The sequence below is a fragment of the Somniosus microcephalus genome, chromosome 6 (genome assembly GCF_052327205.1).
Source record: "Somniosus microcephalus isolate GS21.2 chromosome 6, FLI_Smic_1.0, whole genome shotgun sequence".
Taxonomy (NCBI): domain Eukaryota; kingdom Metazoa; phylum Chordata; class Chondrichthyes; order Squaliformes; family Somniosidae; genus Somniosus; species Somniosus microcephalus.
Window position 1 is genome coordinate 165403386 of NC_140992.1, and position 15820 is coordinate 165419205.

Consider the following 15820-nt stretch of genomic DNA (forward strand, 5'->3'; position numbering starts at 1 on the left):
TCTTGGTCAGTGAGTTTAAGTTGAATCGGTATGGTCCCTAGTTATGTATTGCTGGTACTTACCAGGTGATAAATAGCCGCATGTTTCTCCGACTTTCAGTATTGCCATAGAGAACGCTTTTAGCGGTTGGCCGAATTCACAGGGGACAGCGAGAGAAACAATCTTACAGACGTGGAAATTCAGCCGGAGGGAGGTCTCTCATGGTATCCCCGCAGATGGTCGGGAAGGATGTAAACGGCTATTTGTGCAGAATTTCAGCAAGTATCAATATTATCAAATCAGATATCGCACGATCAGTCATTCCAGCTACAGGAATAAGTTCGTTTTCCATGTATTATTTCATAGAATGGAGGCTGATGAAGCGACGTGGCCTAAGTTACAAATATCAAAATAAATATATTTTTCATTTAGGTAGAAAAGCGTCAGTTTGCCATTGTCATACATATCGTGAAATAAGTCATTAATAAACAAAATTGCTAATTAAGTAAGTTTGATACCTGATGTGATGCAATAACACATGTTCATTCTCTACTACTATTTCACTACATGTGTGGGAGACGGCCAATTCTTTTTCTCTGCTTTCTGATGTGAAGACGTGGCTCCAAACTATTTTTAGCATTCGGCGCCATCTATATGTCCAATGAAAATGACTGTGATTACGAAACCCAACGAACAGCTGGTGCTCTCTTCTTTCCATCGTTGCAAAGTGTCCATCACGTTGAATTGGACCCTCTTCTTTTCGCTGTAAGCGGTCATCTTACATTGATCGACATGTTCCTAACAGTTGTTGCTCAGTATGTGTCGTTGCTGTCGGTCATTCACACAGGTATATTTTTTGTATTTTATTTTATTGTCCGTGCTCCAGGATATATGCCGCTGGTCTTTACATTTTTTCCCGACAGTTGGTGCTGATGCTATGTACAAAGTATCCCAAACCCCTGAAAATATGAAAGTGATCTCCGGTGCAAACGATACATTTAATTGTACATTACCCTCGTTCAAATATAATTCAGATGTGGCTGTTTATTGGTGGAGACTGGGACAATTGACATTTCTTCAATCGGGGTCGAACAGCAGAATGAAATTTATCTTTAAGGAAGTAAATTCCTATTTGGAACTGCAATCAACTCGTGCCGAGGACTCCGGGGTCTACTACTGTGGAATGAGACGTCAGGGAAATAGAATGGAAAGCGGAAGTGGGTCTAGACTTGTTGTTCATGGTGATTCAGAAAGGCACAAATGCTGATCTCCGTGACAAATTCAAATCACTTCTATCCATCACACATCATTTTTTTAATATATTGCAACTCATGGGGGTGAGTATTCGACGGAAGAACTACAGAAACCCCGAAAAAGCGGTGCGTTATACTTTGAGAACTAATTACAGTTTTTTACTCTTATGTACACTTATTAGCATTGTCGAGTCAGACATTAAGTGTATTGCATGCTACTAATAATTTTACCAGTATAATTAGTAATAGATACCCACGGCGTTTGCTTTGTTTATATTTGCCTGGAGTACTTGGCCCATACAAGTATCGTGGAATTCAAATATTGGTGCAAGTTTATAAAAGTAATCGCGTTTAACAACATCTCAGACAGATTTATTTAACAGTCTTAGAGATTGCTTCCTAATATGTCTAAAACACGAAAAGGAAAGAAAAAAACATTACGTTAGTCTCTGCTCTGGCAGCCAGAGCATAAATTTTTAAATTGAACAATTTGTGTTGCTTTTTTTAATCTACATGGGTAATTATTACATATATGCATTTCTTTTAAATACTTCCATATTGTATTATGTTTTTATGTCGTGATTAGATAATGGCGCTTCTAAAACTGCCTGTATTCAATTTGACGCGTTTGAAGTCATGCTCACCATTTCAAAGTCATGGAACAAAAATATACTAGCGTCCTATCTTTAAAGCACAAAGGAAGACCAAATTGTTTCCATCTAACATGTTCTATAGCTTGATAGCAAAATACTGCAGATGCTGCAAATCCGAAATAACAACAGAAAATGCTGGAAAAACTCAGCAGGACAGGCAACATCCGTGGAGAGAAATTAGAGTTGACGTTTCGGGTAGAAGCCTGCTGAGTTGTTCCAGCATTTTCTGATGTTTTATAGCTTCCCCAGCTCCCTTACGGATTTTGCCGAATATAGCTGAAGATAACTCATCTGCTCTGACTCTCGTCTGTAAAACGACGGAGTTCTACCCGGAATCTCTCACCTTCACTTGGTATGAAGATCATACGAACATTGTGACTGGGATCAACACAATTAAGAAGATGAATTCGAAGGGAATGTATGAAACTTCCAGCTGTTTGATAGCTCCACACCCAGCCCTGAGCGGGGCTTTATATACTTGTGTGGTGTCGCATCTAACACTGCAGAATCCAGCCATGGTTATGTACATTGATACCAGGTCTAGCCCAGGTAACTTCCTGACATTTCTACGGATAGAGAGAACTGCTGCAAACACTTAATGTTAATTTTGTTCATTAATGTACGACCCAGCCACAACTGGGAGCAGCGAGGCCGAGTATAAAACCGGCAGTGAGGTAAGGCCCGACCAGATCGGACCTGGGAGCAGCGAGGCCGAGTATAAAACCGACAGTGAGGTAAGGCCCAACCAGATCGGACCTGGGAGCAGCGAGGCCGAGTATAAAACCGGCAGTGAGGTAAGGCCCGAACAGATCGGACCTGGGAGCAGCGAGGCCGTGTATAAAACCGGCAGTGAGGTAAGGCCCGACCAGGTCGGACCTGGGAGCAGCGAGGCCGAGTATAAAACCGGCAGTGAGGTAAAACTCGACCAGATCGGACCTGGGAGCAGAGAGGTCGAGTATAAAACCGGCAGTGAGGTAAGGCATACCAACTCAGCAGCGGGTGAGAGAGGTAAAAATTAATCAGAGTTTGACGTCACCAGGGTGCAGGTAAATGATTGGTTCGTGAGTATTTCTCTATTTTTAAACTTTAACTCTGTGGTTTATAGTTGCTAGGGTTTCTCTGGTGTAGCAGGGACTGTTGGTAAATCATACAAGCGCCCTAGAGTATATCTTTAATTGTTGGTATTGAATAAATTTAAATTAATTACAGGGTAAGTCATATCAGGACAGCCCAGCCCCGTGTTATAGTCCTCTTGTTCTATGTGGGAATTCAGGGACGCTGCCGGTGTCCCTGTTGACCATGTGTGCCAGAAATGTATCCAGCTGCAGCTACTAGTAGACCGCATTGCGGCGCTGGAGCTGCGGATGGATGAGTTTTGGAGCATTCGCGATGCTGAGCGGGTCGTGGATAACACGTTTAGTGAGTTGGTCACACCACAGGTAAGGGCTACACAGGCAGAAGGGAAATGGGTGACCATCAGCCAGAGCAGTAGAGGCAAGCAGGTAGTGCAGGGGCCCCCTGTGACCATCCCCCTCTCAAACAGGTATACCAATTTGGATACTGTTGAGGGGGATGACTTGCCAGAGGAAGGCAGCAGCAGCCAACTTCCTGGCACCAGGGGTGCTTCTGCTGCTCAGAAAGGGAGGAAAAAGAGTGGGAGAACAATAGTGGTAGGGGATTCTATCGTAAGGGGAACAGATAGGCGTTTCTGTGGCCGTAGACATGACTCCAGGATGGTTTGTTGCCTCCCTGGTGCCAGGGTCAAGGATGTCACTGAACGGCTGCAGAGCATTCTGAAGGGGGAGGGTGAAATCTCAGAGGTCGTGGTTCACATTGGGACCAATGACATGGGTAGAAAGAGGGATGAGGTCCTGCAGCAAGAATTTAGGGAGCTAGGCAGCAGATTAAAGAGCAGGACCTCAAATGTTGTAATCTCTGGATTACTCCCGGTGCCACGTGCTAGTGATTATAGGAATAGGAGGATAGAGCAGATGAATGCATGGCTAAAGAGTTGGTGCAGGAGGGAGGGCTTTAGTTTCCTGGATCGCTGGGCCTGCTTCTGGGGAAGGTGGGACTTGTACAAGTCGGACAGCTTGCACCTGAACCAGAACGGGACAAATATCCTTGCGGGGAGGTTTGCTAGCACTTTTTGGAGGGGTTTAAACTAACTTGGCTGGGGGATGGGATACAGAGTGTAGCTATAATAGGGGGTGATGTACAGCCAAATATAGAGGAAAAAACAAGTCAGACTGGAAGGCAGAGCGAATATGTAACGGCACAAGCGAGTAGGGCAAGGCTGAATGGCATTTATTTTAATGCAAGGAGTCTTACGAATAAGGTGGATGAACTGAAGTTGTTGATGAACACATGGGAGTAAGATATTGTTGCTATCACGGAGACATGGTTGAGGGAGGGGCAAGACTAGCAGCTCAATATTCCAGGGTATAGAATCTTCAGGCGAGACAGAGGGGGGTGTAAAAGAGGAGGGGGTGTCGCAGTATTAATTAAGGAGTCAATTACTGCTGTAAGGAGGGATGATATATAAACAGGTTCCTCTAATGAGGCCATATGGGCTGAACTTAAAAACAAAAAGGGGGCTAGCACTTTGCTGGGAGTGTACTATAGGCCCCCAAACAGTCAGGGGGAGATAGAGGAACAGATACGTAGGCAAATCTCAGAGAAGTGTGCAAATAATAGGGTAATAATAGTGGGGGATTTCAACTTCCCCAATGTTAACTGGGATTTTCAGATTGTGAAAGGCTTAGAGGGGCAGAATTCTTAAAGTGCATCCAGGAGAGCTTTTTGAGCCAGCATGTAGAAAGTCCTACAAGAGAGGGGGCGGTACAGGACCTAATTCTAGGGAATGTGGCCGGGCAAGTGGTAGAAGTGTTAGTAGGTGAGCACTTTGGTGACAGTGAGCATAATTCGGTGAGATTTAAGGTAGTCATGGAAAAGGACAAGGATGGACCGGAAATAATGGTTCTAAATTGGGGGAAGGCCGATTTTAATATGATAAGGCAGGTTCTGGACAATGTGGACTGGGATCAGCTACTTGAAGGAAAATCCACAGCGGAGCAATGGAATTCTTTCAGAAAGGAAATTGAGAGACTACAATGGCAACATGTTCCCGTAAAGGTCAAGGGTGGGACCAACAAGCCCAGGGAACCTTGGATGTCAAGGGATATACGAGAATGGATTAGGAATAAAAGGATGGCTTTTGTCAGATACAAAGGACTAAAGACAGAGGAAGCCCTAGAGGAGCATAAAAAGTGCAGGGGGATACTTAAAAAAGAAATAAGGAGAGCGAGGAGGGGCCATGAAATAACACTGGCGAGCAAAATAAAGGAAAATCCTAAGGTGTTTTATAAGTATATTAAGGGCAAGAGTATAACTAGGGAAAGAGTAGGGCCCATTAGGGACCAAAGTGGCAAGCTGTGTTTAGAGGCAGAAGATGTAGGTGGGGTTTTAAATGAATTTTTTGCATCTGTGTTCACTATGGAGAAGGACGATGTGGACATAGAAATCGGGCACGGGGACTGTGATACACTTGAGCATATTAGCATCGAGAGGGAGGAGGTACTAGCGGTTTTAGCAGGCTTAAAATTGGATAAAGCCCCAGGCCCGGACAAGATGAATCCCAGGCTACTATGTGAGGCAAAGGAGGAGATGGCAGGGGTTCTGACACAAATTTTCAGAACCTCTCTGGCCACAGGGGGTGTGCCAGAGGACTGGAGAACAGCTAATGTAGTACCATTATTCAAGAAGGGTAGTAGAGATAAACCAGGGAACTACAGGCCAGTGAGCCTAACATCAGTGGTTGGGAAGTTATTGGAAAACATTCTGAGGGACAGAATTAGTCTCCACTTGGAGAGGCAAGGATGAATTAGGGATAGCCAGCATGGCTTTGTCAAGGGAAGATCATGTATGACCAATCCAATTGAATTTTTCGAAGGGGTGACTATGTGTGTGGATGAGGGTCGTGCAGTGGATGTGGTTTACATGGATTTCAGTAAGGCTTTTGATGAAGTCTCACATAAGAGACTGGTCAGGAAGGTAAGATCCCATGGGATCCAGGGTGCCTTGGCACATTGGATCCAAAACTGGCTTAGTGGCAGTTGGCAGAGGGCGATGGTGGAAGGTTGTTTCTGTGACTGGAAGCCTGTGTCCAGTGGGGTACCGCAGGGATCGGTGCTGGGTCCCTTGATGTTTGTGGTCTACATTAATGATTTGGATGTGACTGTAAAAGGTATGATCAATAAGTTCGCAGATGACACGAAAATTGATAGGGTGGTTAATAGCGAGGAGGGAAGCCTCAGGCTACAGGACAATATAGATGGGTTGGTCAGATGGGCAGAATAGTGGCAAATGGAATTTAACCCTTAAAAGTGTGAGGTGATGCATTTTGGACAGACTAACAAGGCAAGGGAATACACAATGAATGGTAAGACCCTAGGAAAAACAGAGGATCAGAGCGACCTTGGTGTGAATGTACATAGATCCCTGAAGGCAGCAGAACAGGTGGATAAGGTGGTTAGAAAGGGATATGGGATACTTGCCTTCATTAGCCGAGGCATAGAATATAAGAGCAGGGAGGTTATGATGGAGCTGTACAAAACGCTGGTAAGGCCACAGCTGGAGTACTGTGTGCAGTTCTGGTCGCCACACTATTGGCAGGATGTGATTGCTTTGGAGAGGGTGCAGAGGAGATTTGCCAGGATGTTACATGGGCTGGAGCTCTTCAGCTATGAAGAAAGACTGGACAGGCTGGGGTTGTGTTCCTTGGAGCAGACAAGGCTGAGGGGGGACCTGATTGAGGTGTATAAAATTATGAGGGGCATAGATAGGGGAGATAGAAAGGAACTTTTCCCCCTTAGTAGAGGGGTCAATAACAAGGGGGCATAGATTCAAGGTAAGGGGCAGGAGGTTTAGAGGGGATTGGAGGAAAAACTTTTTCACCCAGAGGGTGGTTGGAATCTGGAACTCACTGCTTGAAAGGGTGGCAGAGGCAGGAACGTTCACAACATTCAAGAAGCATTTGGATGAGCACTTGAAATGCCATAACATACAAGGCTACAGACCAAATGCTGGAAAATTGGATTAGATTAGACAGGGCTTGATGGCCAGCATGGATGCGATGGACTGAAGGGCCTCCTTCTGTGCTGTATAGCTCTATGACTCTATGATTAAAATAGTTTTAGAAACATAATTAATTGAAAGATGGTTTAATTTACTGGTTTCTAAACACGGAAGCTATAGTGCATTCTATCTCAAAATGAATAATTCACCTAATCTGTCGTGTAATATATAATTCAAGTGACTGAGCTCGTATGAATTTTCTATCCATTAATTACGTTAACATAAAATTAAAAAATGTAAATTGAATGCCAAATTAATTTCCCCCATTGCTTTTTTCTTTTCCTTAATTCAGGAATTCAGGTCACTTTTGGTCCCAAATCTGCCCTAGATCAGTTACTTTCGTGCTGCAATTTTATTGGTAGACCAGATATCGTCATTTTGAACGCAATTCTTTCTTTTGTTGCTCTGTAGTTAATTAGGAAACTTATTTGTTTGCTCTAGTGTTCTTTAGTCATAAGTCCCATCTTATTTCAATAGATCTGCTATATTAATGAAATAAAAGAAGACTGGCTCTGTAATTCCGTGGGGGTTCTGTATCCTCTGTCGAAGACCGCCGAAACCCTCAGAGAAATGGCAGAAAGGGCTATTTGAGCAATTTCTCTCCAGATAGCGCCTGCTCCCCTCGAAGTTAGGGCGGGGGACTGGGAAAACGCCGCTGAATTTCTGTGCCAGTATTAATTATGTAAAGTGGCAAACTAAGCCATGGTTGTGACGAACGCTAACAAAATCCCCGGATTCTTGTTTGCACAATGTTTGAATGGACGTTTCCTTTTGCAACGTTTTGATAGTATACGAGTGCGGTGTGTTGCCCCAAATTGCCGGAAAAAACACATCCCTCGGGATAAATGCCACACTTTCCCCAGAGTCACGACGTGTTATATGAACACATTTAAAATTATTGTCTTAAACTTCATTGCTTATCCTTATGATCTCGAACAAATTTTGCAACATTTCTGAAATTATATTTTTTGGAATATTACATAGTATTTGACGAAATCTTAATTCATTACTGGACGACATTTTTGCACAAAATTACTTGCTTTCTGTTATTAGAGGATTTATTTTTGATGATAAAGTAAGATCTTTTTATTTGTTCTCGAGAGGCATGCGATGCTGGAAAGGTCATGTTTACTTAACATTCCTTGTTTCACTGAGAAAGTAAATGTATTTCATGGCAGCAACTAACATAACATGATGAGATAAATAAAAAACACAGATGATCCATAGCAATATGAAAACATTTGATTGTGTTCAGTAACATATTGGCCCAGAAATTCGGGTTGGGGGCTTCCCGCGGTTGCAAGCCCCCGACCTGCACTTAGCTTGCGCGCTGGCAGTTGAGCTGTATGCCCCGTGGAATTCTGCTCCGGGACTGGCCCAGCTGCCGGCGCGCTGTGCTTGCGTGTCCCAGGGGCGTAGTTAGTGCGATGCGTCCACTGGGATCACGTGAGCCATGGGCAGCCAATCGGAGGGCGGAATAGCCCATTCATAAGATTGACAGGAAGACCTGTCTAAACATATGAATACTTACGGGTTTCAAAATAGCATTAAACCTTCAAATACATTTTTTTAAATCACACTTTTTCAATAAGCTACAAATTACATTAAATAACTATTTTAAACAATAATTTACATTTTTGAAAAAAATAATTTTATAAAAAAACGGTGCTAAAAATAAACTTACCTTGCTTTAAAGTATTTAAAAATAATAATCCTGTCGAAAAAATGTTTTAATTTTAATTAATTGACCACTTACCTTGTAAAAAGCAGGCGTAACAGCTGCTTTTTAAATGTGTAAATCCTACAGGCTTAACCTCGCGTGAAAACCAGAAAAACAAACCTAAGTTCAAAGCGCACGCGCAGCCTGACCTGCGCGCGTTCAACCTCTGAACCCCTTCGTTCAGAAGATCGGAAATGCCAGTTTCCCGCGCATGCGCAGTGCATGCAGGAAACCGGCACTTCCATTGGGCTTACAGGTGAGTACCCCTGCGCACTCACCCGTGGGGACCCGAATGCACGGGGTACTCACCCGTAAGCCCAAATGAGGTGCCGGTTTCCAACATGCACTGCGCATGCGCGGGAAACCGGCACTTCCGTTCCACTGAAAGCAGGGGTTAAGAGGTCGAACGCGTGCGCAGGAGAGGCTGTGCGTGCACATAGTACTTACATTTTTTTACAGGTTTTCACGGGAGGCAAAGTCTGCAGAAGTTACACATTTAAAAAGCAGGCATAAGGCCTGCTTTTTACAAGGTAAGTGGTCAATTAATTAAAATTAAAACATTTTTTCCACAGGTTTATTATTTTTAAATACTATAAAGCAAGGTACGGTTATTTTTAGCCCAGTTAGAAAATAAAATTATTTTTTTCAAAAAATTAAATTATTGCTTATAATAGTTATTTCATGCAATTTAAAGTTTATTTAAAAATGTGATTTTGTAAAAAATTTATTTGAAGATTTAGTGATGTTTCGGGGCCTGTAGTATTTATAAGTTTTGTCAGCTCTTCCTGTCAAAATTATGAATGGAGCATTCCCTGCTCCGATTGGCTCCCTATGGCCCACGTGATCACAGGGGACGCATCGAACTAACTGCGCCCCTGGGATACACAAGCACTGCGTGCCGGCAGCTGGAGCAGGCCCAGGATCAGAATTCAACGGGGGCCCACAGCACAACAGCCCTCACGCAAGATAAGTGCAGGTCGGGGGCTTACACCCGGGGGAAGCCCCGGACCCGAATTTCTGGGCCGTTATTTTAGTGATAATTCTGAGTTTCCGCTCCTTGTAACCTAAAGGAAACAATCTGTAACTGGTCTCCCTATCAGAAGCTTTCAGAATTATCAAAGACACGCTTAGCTCCTCGTCAATCTCCTCTGTTCCACTGAAGAAAGGCTCACCTGAATTGTTCTTTGTGGGGCCTGTCCCTAATTACTCACAAACCTATTGAATCATCACTGTGCCCTTTAATGTCAACAAAATATTTGCTATAATGTGATGGACAGAACAGCATACAATACTGCAAATGATGCTCAAATATTGCCTTGGGCAAATTCAAAATCGATTAGTTTCTATTATTATACTTCTAGCAGAAATATAACCCAGAATCGGATTTGCCTGTGTGTGTGGCCATTTCTCTAACTACGGTTCTCAGTAATATATGGGAGCCTATAACTAGAAGCAATCCCGCATGTACGTTACGCTTCCGAAGCATGAAACTCTGCCCCGCGACCAGAAAGATAAAAATTTGCCCCAAATTTGTTTTTGAAATATATTCTGTTGATAGACTATTAATAATACAAGTACAACATATAATCTTACATTCAGACGCCATCAAGTGAACTTCATTCCAGTAAAAATAACCTGACCTTGCGGTTTGGTATTTACAAACAAAATGCAATAATGAACAGCACTCAATGGCTGGGTAATGCTGCCGACCTAACCTGAACCGCACGGACCGTCTTCATAGCAGCTTGTTGTGCAACACGTCCTTTGCAGTTGAGCATTAAATTATATAGAAACGGTATAGAGCTGACTTCATGTCAACACGTGCAACTTTTTCCACTCGGAGTTTCATACATTTGCTCGATTGTAGATGCTGTTATTTGGCAAGCTAATCGTTTAAAATTATTCACAGTTCCAGCCTGTGTAGATATTATCGGTAAACTGCAGAATCGCTGCCGCTCTTTACAGCCAATAACAAAATAAACCAGTTCTTCTCTCAAACGGAGCATGTTAATTCAATACTAAGGTCAGCTCAGCCATTAGCACCGGTTCGGTGAATTAAGTGAAACAACAGACAGGAACCATCGCTTATATACTATTAACTCAGAATTTGTGACCGTCGTCACATCGTAGCTGATGAGGTTTTATCTGGAATTTGAAATATTTGCTGTGGCTTTCTCTGGGTGTCCCGCTAATGCTGCTTCTATGTTGTGGAGGGAGTTGGCAGGAAACTCTGCGGCAATTCCAAGTGAATGAATTGAAACAAGAGCTCAATAAATGACTTTCTGGGACACCATTTAACTCTACAGGTCAGTTATTTACAATAAGTGACAGTACAGTTTAATGTTATGTCTACGCATATTAACGCAATGCATAATGCAAGTATTTTAAAATTTACATTTTAATATATGTCATTTGCTACATTAGACTTTTGTATCCCCAAATAAATTTCGATTATTTATAGAAAATACCTACCTGGTGAAACGACCTACTTTGGATTGTAAATATAACTGCTATTTTTAAATAGAAATTCTCAATGAAATTGTATCCAGATTTGGTATTGAGCTAGGGAAACTGCAAAAACGTTAATGGCTAGAATTTTCACGGGTTTTCCGCAGATATTCCCTGGAAGTTATGCTGGGATACTAGGGGAAATACAGTGGAACTGATACAACTTTGTCATGTTGGCATTAAGCAGTATAGAGGTAATTTCAATTTTTGGCGTTTGTATAACGCTGTTTTAAGCGGCGCTAGAGGGACTGTTAGATAGGCTAAAGTGACAAAACTGCCATGTTTCCACATCGCAATATATTCCAGTAGCTTTTTTGATATCCAGGAGATGCTACGTTTTACACCCAGCCACACGTTATAGGGGATTGATTTTCCAGGCGGAGAGCATCTCACACTGTCACTGCTTGACACCAATGATCTCCAGATTCAATTCGGAACTTGACTGTCGAGTTATACTGCTACTGCGGACGTGAATCCAACTGTAGTCACATAATTTATAGTAAAATAGCTACTAGCCATACTCCATATAATGCTCTGAAATTCTTAAAAGCAATTCGAAGAAAATTTGAAATTCGACGAATTCATTCCATTTACATTCAATAAAGTCCTCGACCACAATATTACCGTGCCACCATGTCGTGTAACTGGGCTCAATCCAACAATCTATGGACCATGCTTGCTTCCAATAATATTTGTTAAACGAAGCAGCTCGACAGAAATGGATTTTGATAATCAAGCGATCCTTTTTAGGATAACAGTAGACCCAATTAGCAGATTATGCAGAATCAAAATCGCCGAAGATATGCAGTGTTCGTCCTTCCTGGCGGGTGAAGAAAAGAGGATTTATGGAATGTGAGCTCATGTACAATTTTATAAGCTCTACTCTTTGCTTTAACTACAGCCTCCTAGTTCCTGCGACCATTTCTGCTCACTACCTTGGCAGACCAACTCTAAAGGGCATGTATTTCCCCACTAATGTGGCTGACTCTTAACTTGCCTACCAAGCCATTCAGTTGTACGCTACGAAAAACTGAAGCTGTTCAAGAAAGCAGCTCACCACAAACTTCTCAAGGGTATCTGGGGATGGCAATAAATGGTGGACGTGCTATCGACCCCCACATTACGCGAATGAATAAAAAATGTATGCAATTAAAAAGTCATGTGCTGTCTTACATAACAGATCAGTAGGAGATTATTTTACGCACACATTCGCCCATTCGTCAAATCTTCATCCATTCCGCTCTAAGTCACAACGGATTATCTACCGTATTTTCTTTGCCGATATGTTTACGAATGTGTTCATTTGGGGCATGTGTTTCCTGGGCATTTTGTATCCAGGTACACTTTTATTACTGTTGTTATATATTAACTGCTCCTGACACAGCACATGAAGTCGATCATATAGTTGATGTGCAAACGGGCATTGTTTATACTGTTTTAATTTGCTGAATTGTTTTCATATCATATGTTCCTTGCCAGAGGGAAATATCTGGATGAGAAAGGTAATGTCATTTATGATAATTCTATGATAAAACTCATTCACAGACAGGAAAATAAATCTGATAATTACTTACATTGAATAACAAATGTATCAAAATAATGGTCGCACGATGTTATTTTTGTGGTGCAGATCATCTTCCTTATATATGAATGATTAAACCCGAATATGCATCTTTTGTTAATAGTTGCCGTGGGCACATCGGACAAGGTGTCTCCAGATATTGTACAAAGGAAGGCGTTCAGAGGCACAAACGTTACCTTCCGATGTTCTTTCCCCTTCGATCTCAATCATTCAAACGTAATTGTTTACTGGTGGAGAGATGGTAATAAGACCGTCCTGCAAGAAGACAGCAGAAAATTGTTCAATGTAAAGAGAGGCGGCGCCTACCTTCACCTCCTGAATGTAACTAGCCCGGACGGTGGAACGTATTGCTCTGTAGCAAAATATCAGCATCAAACGGTTGCAACAGGAACAGGTGTACAACTTGTTGTATATGGTAAGTGTGGCTACAATTAGAAACGTGAAGTGTTTAGTTGCTGCCGCTATTTAAACTGCGTTTTACAAAGGCGTTCAAGAGAGAAATGCATTCTACTTGTTAAGAATGACATGTGTTCAACAATATGGAAAGTTTCCAGTTCCAACATCTCTGCAAAACGTGGCAACTTACCGAAATCAGCAATTATTATTTGATTCTATTTTAGTCGATGAAAATTAATTCAATGCTGGGTACTAAAACAGGATTTAAGTTGGAGCACTATTCGCATGATGAAGAATATTGGGCTTACTCGAATATTATACATTTTCAAATATCCCTTATCTAATAAGTAGAGCACCATTCCGATTATCATCTTTTAGACGGCGCTCCTAGATTCTGCCTTCCAGATAAAATTCCTGACCGGCCGTACGGTGGAACTGGCGAAACGCATAGGATACAGCAAGTGCCGTAGTCCAGACCAAGGTCCGAACTCGTTTGTTGCTGTGCAGAAGAAGAAATCTTCACGGTATAGCAGCAGAACCTGTACTGTACTCTGGCAACAATTTAAGCGCAGCCTGGCAATTAGAACACATTAGAATTAACAAAAAGAATCCCAATGGTGTAAATCAATGTTACTACATATAACGTTGATATGTCAATACGGTGGGGGAGGAACATTTAGCTAAAGTGAAGAAAAGCTTCGGTTGAGCTCCAGTCAGGATTAATAATGATTATCAATACAACTACGATGACGCGAAAGAGCTGTTGGTATTTTTAAGAAATACAGGAGTAGATCGAATACAGGTGAGATGTTTTGCTTTGTCTGAATTACGTTCTTTACCATTTAGCTTCCCCCGCTCCCGTGATACTGGTATCCCTAGCATCCGAAGGGGATTCATCCGTTTCTCTGAGACTCCAGTGCAGAACGGTTGCTTTTTACCCGAAAGACTTGAACCTCACCTGGCATAAAAATAGTACTGCAATCCTGACTGGATTTAAAACTGAACAACACGAAAAGACAGAGGGACTGTATCAAGTTACCAGCTCCTTAGAGGAGACACAGCCAATCGTGCGCGGCACAGTTTACATCTGTCAAGTTCATCACGTTTCAAACTCCATTCCAGCTAATGCCAGCTACACCGTTGCTAACGAAGGTAAGATTGAATCACACATGGTAATTTAATCGCGATTCCATCGCCTGATGGTTATTTCAATCAGATGAGAATTAAGTTGGACGTAAGCAACTTAGCCAATTTGAGACTCCAGTCCTCAGTATTGTTTACATAATTCAGACTAACTCTCATAAATTTGCAAGCTTACGAAGGCGGAGCACGGTGAGCTTTGATGCCAGAAACCGGAAAAGTTAGCGAGGGGTGGAGGTATGGAGTGGGGCAATTGAAGGGCTTCACACTCCTGCAGCCAACAAGCAATCCAAGGTCAGTCCCAACATCATCCGATGCGCAGTGCGACTCCCTCGACATGATCCCAAAAATGGAATAGTATTTCTGATGAAGGGTCCCAGAGCTGAAACTTTAACTCTCTCCCTCTCTCCACGGATGTTGCCTGTCCTGCTGAGATTTTCCAGCTTTTTCTGTTGTTAATTTTGGAATAATATTAATTTGGTCGCATTTGTGGAAAGTTGGAAAAAGCCTTGGTGAAGATTGGCTGCAAAGAGAATCTCGAACGAATTTGTGCTATGTACTGATCAGAGAAAACACCCAATTTTTTTTTATTATTTGGCAACATGTCGCGAACAGATTAATTCTTATCCAATGCGCTTTATCTCGTCAATTAGAAGACGGCAATTCGGTGTGGTTTTCTTCCCTTTATTTCGCATTGCTGCTATTTATCCAAACTACTGGGTATTTCAAACTATTTGTTTCCGGTTTCATACAAATGTGGTGAATACAGAGATAATGAAATCGATCTGGTGAGACTTCTTGCACGTTGTTTTATTCTCATACTTAGAAATATGTTTATGACATTTAAACCTATGTATATCCGTTTTACATTCCTCAGTTTGTAATTGTGATTTTTTATCAATCTAATAGTGTTTGTCTCTCCGACCAGTACCTTTCTGATCACTGGATGTACCGCGGGTGCGGTGATAATTCTATTGTTGATCATTATGACTGTGAAGGGACTTCCATTCATTACATCCACAGGTATGAACGATCACCACTTTCTTGATAATTGACTTTCTGACAGCACATTATAGCACGTTATTTAATTTCGAGGTGAATGGTATTATTGATACTGAAACAAAATAATTTACACGCAGGTATAGGCTAAAAGTACTGGTAACAGATAATATCATTGGGAGCGGAGTTGCTGAATGGCACTATCTAACTAACGGTTGATGAGAAATGTTTTCAAACTTACATCTTGCGTCAACTCAAATATTAGGTCGCAACTTGAAGCTTAGCAGGTTCACAGCTGCAAATTGCTAAACCCTATTGGTGGACTTCTAGATCTCTATCACTGAATTTAATTGGTACAATGATGTTTGCACAACTTTATCACCGTGAACCTAACACAAACTATGCGTGCGGATTTCACGTTCTTGAGATATAACATGAACATGTGGCCCTATTG

General features: G+C 42.1%; 2 protein-coding genes across 2 annotated transcripts; both read left to right on the plus strand.

Moving 5' to 3' along the window:
• Positions 1–633: 633 nt before the first annotated feature.
• Positions 634–2484, plus strand: LOC147116177 (immunoglobulin lambda-1 light chain-like). The gene is made up of 3 exons (XM_085992015.1): positions 634–826; positions 903–1220; positions 2126–2484. Exons 1-3 carry the CDS (start codon positions 634–636, stop codon positions 2482–2484), a joined length of 870 nt encoding a protein of 289 aa, XP_085848141.1.
• Positions 2485–12532: 10048 nt separating this feature from the next.
• Positions 12533–15422, plus strand: LOC147116178 (natural cytotoxicity triggering receptor 3 ligand 1-like). Its single transcript, XM_085992016.1, has 4 exons — positions 12533–12587; positions 12935–13246; positions 14074–14379; positions 15277–15422. The coding sequence occupies exons 1-4, from the start codon at positions 12533–12535 to the stop codon at positions 15420–15422; spliced, it is 819 nt and encodes a 272-aa protein (XP_085848142.1).
• Positions 15423–15820: the final 398 nt, after the last annotated feature.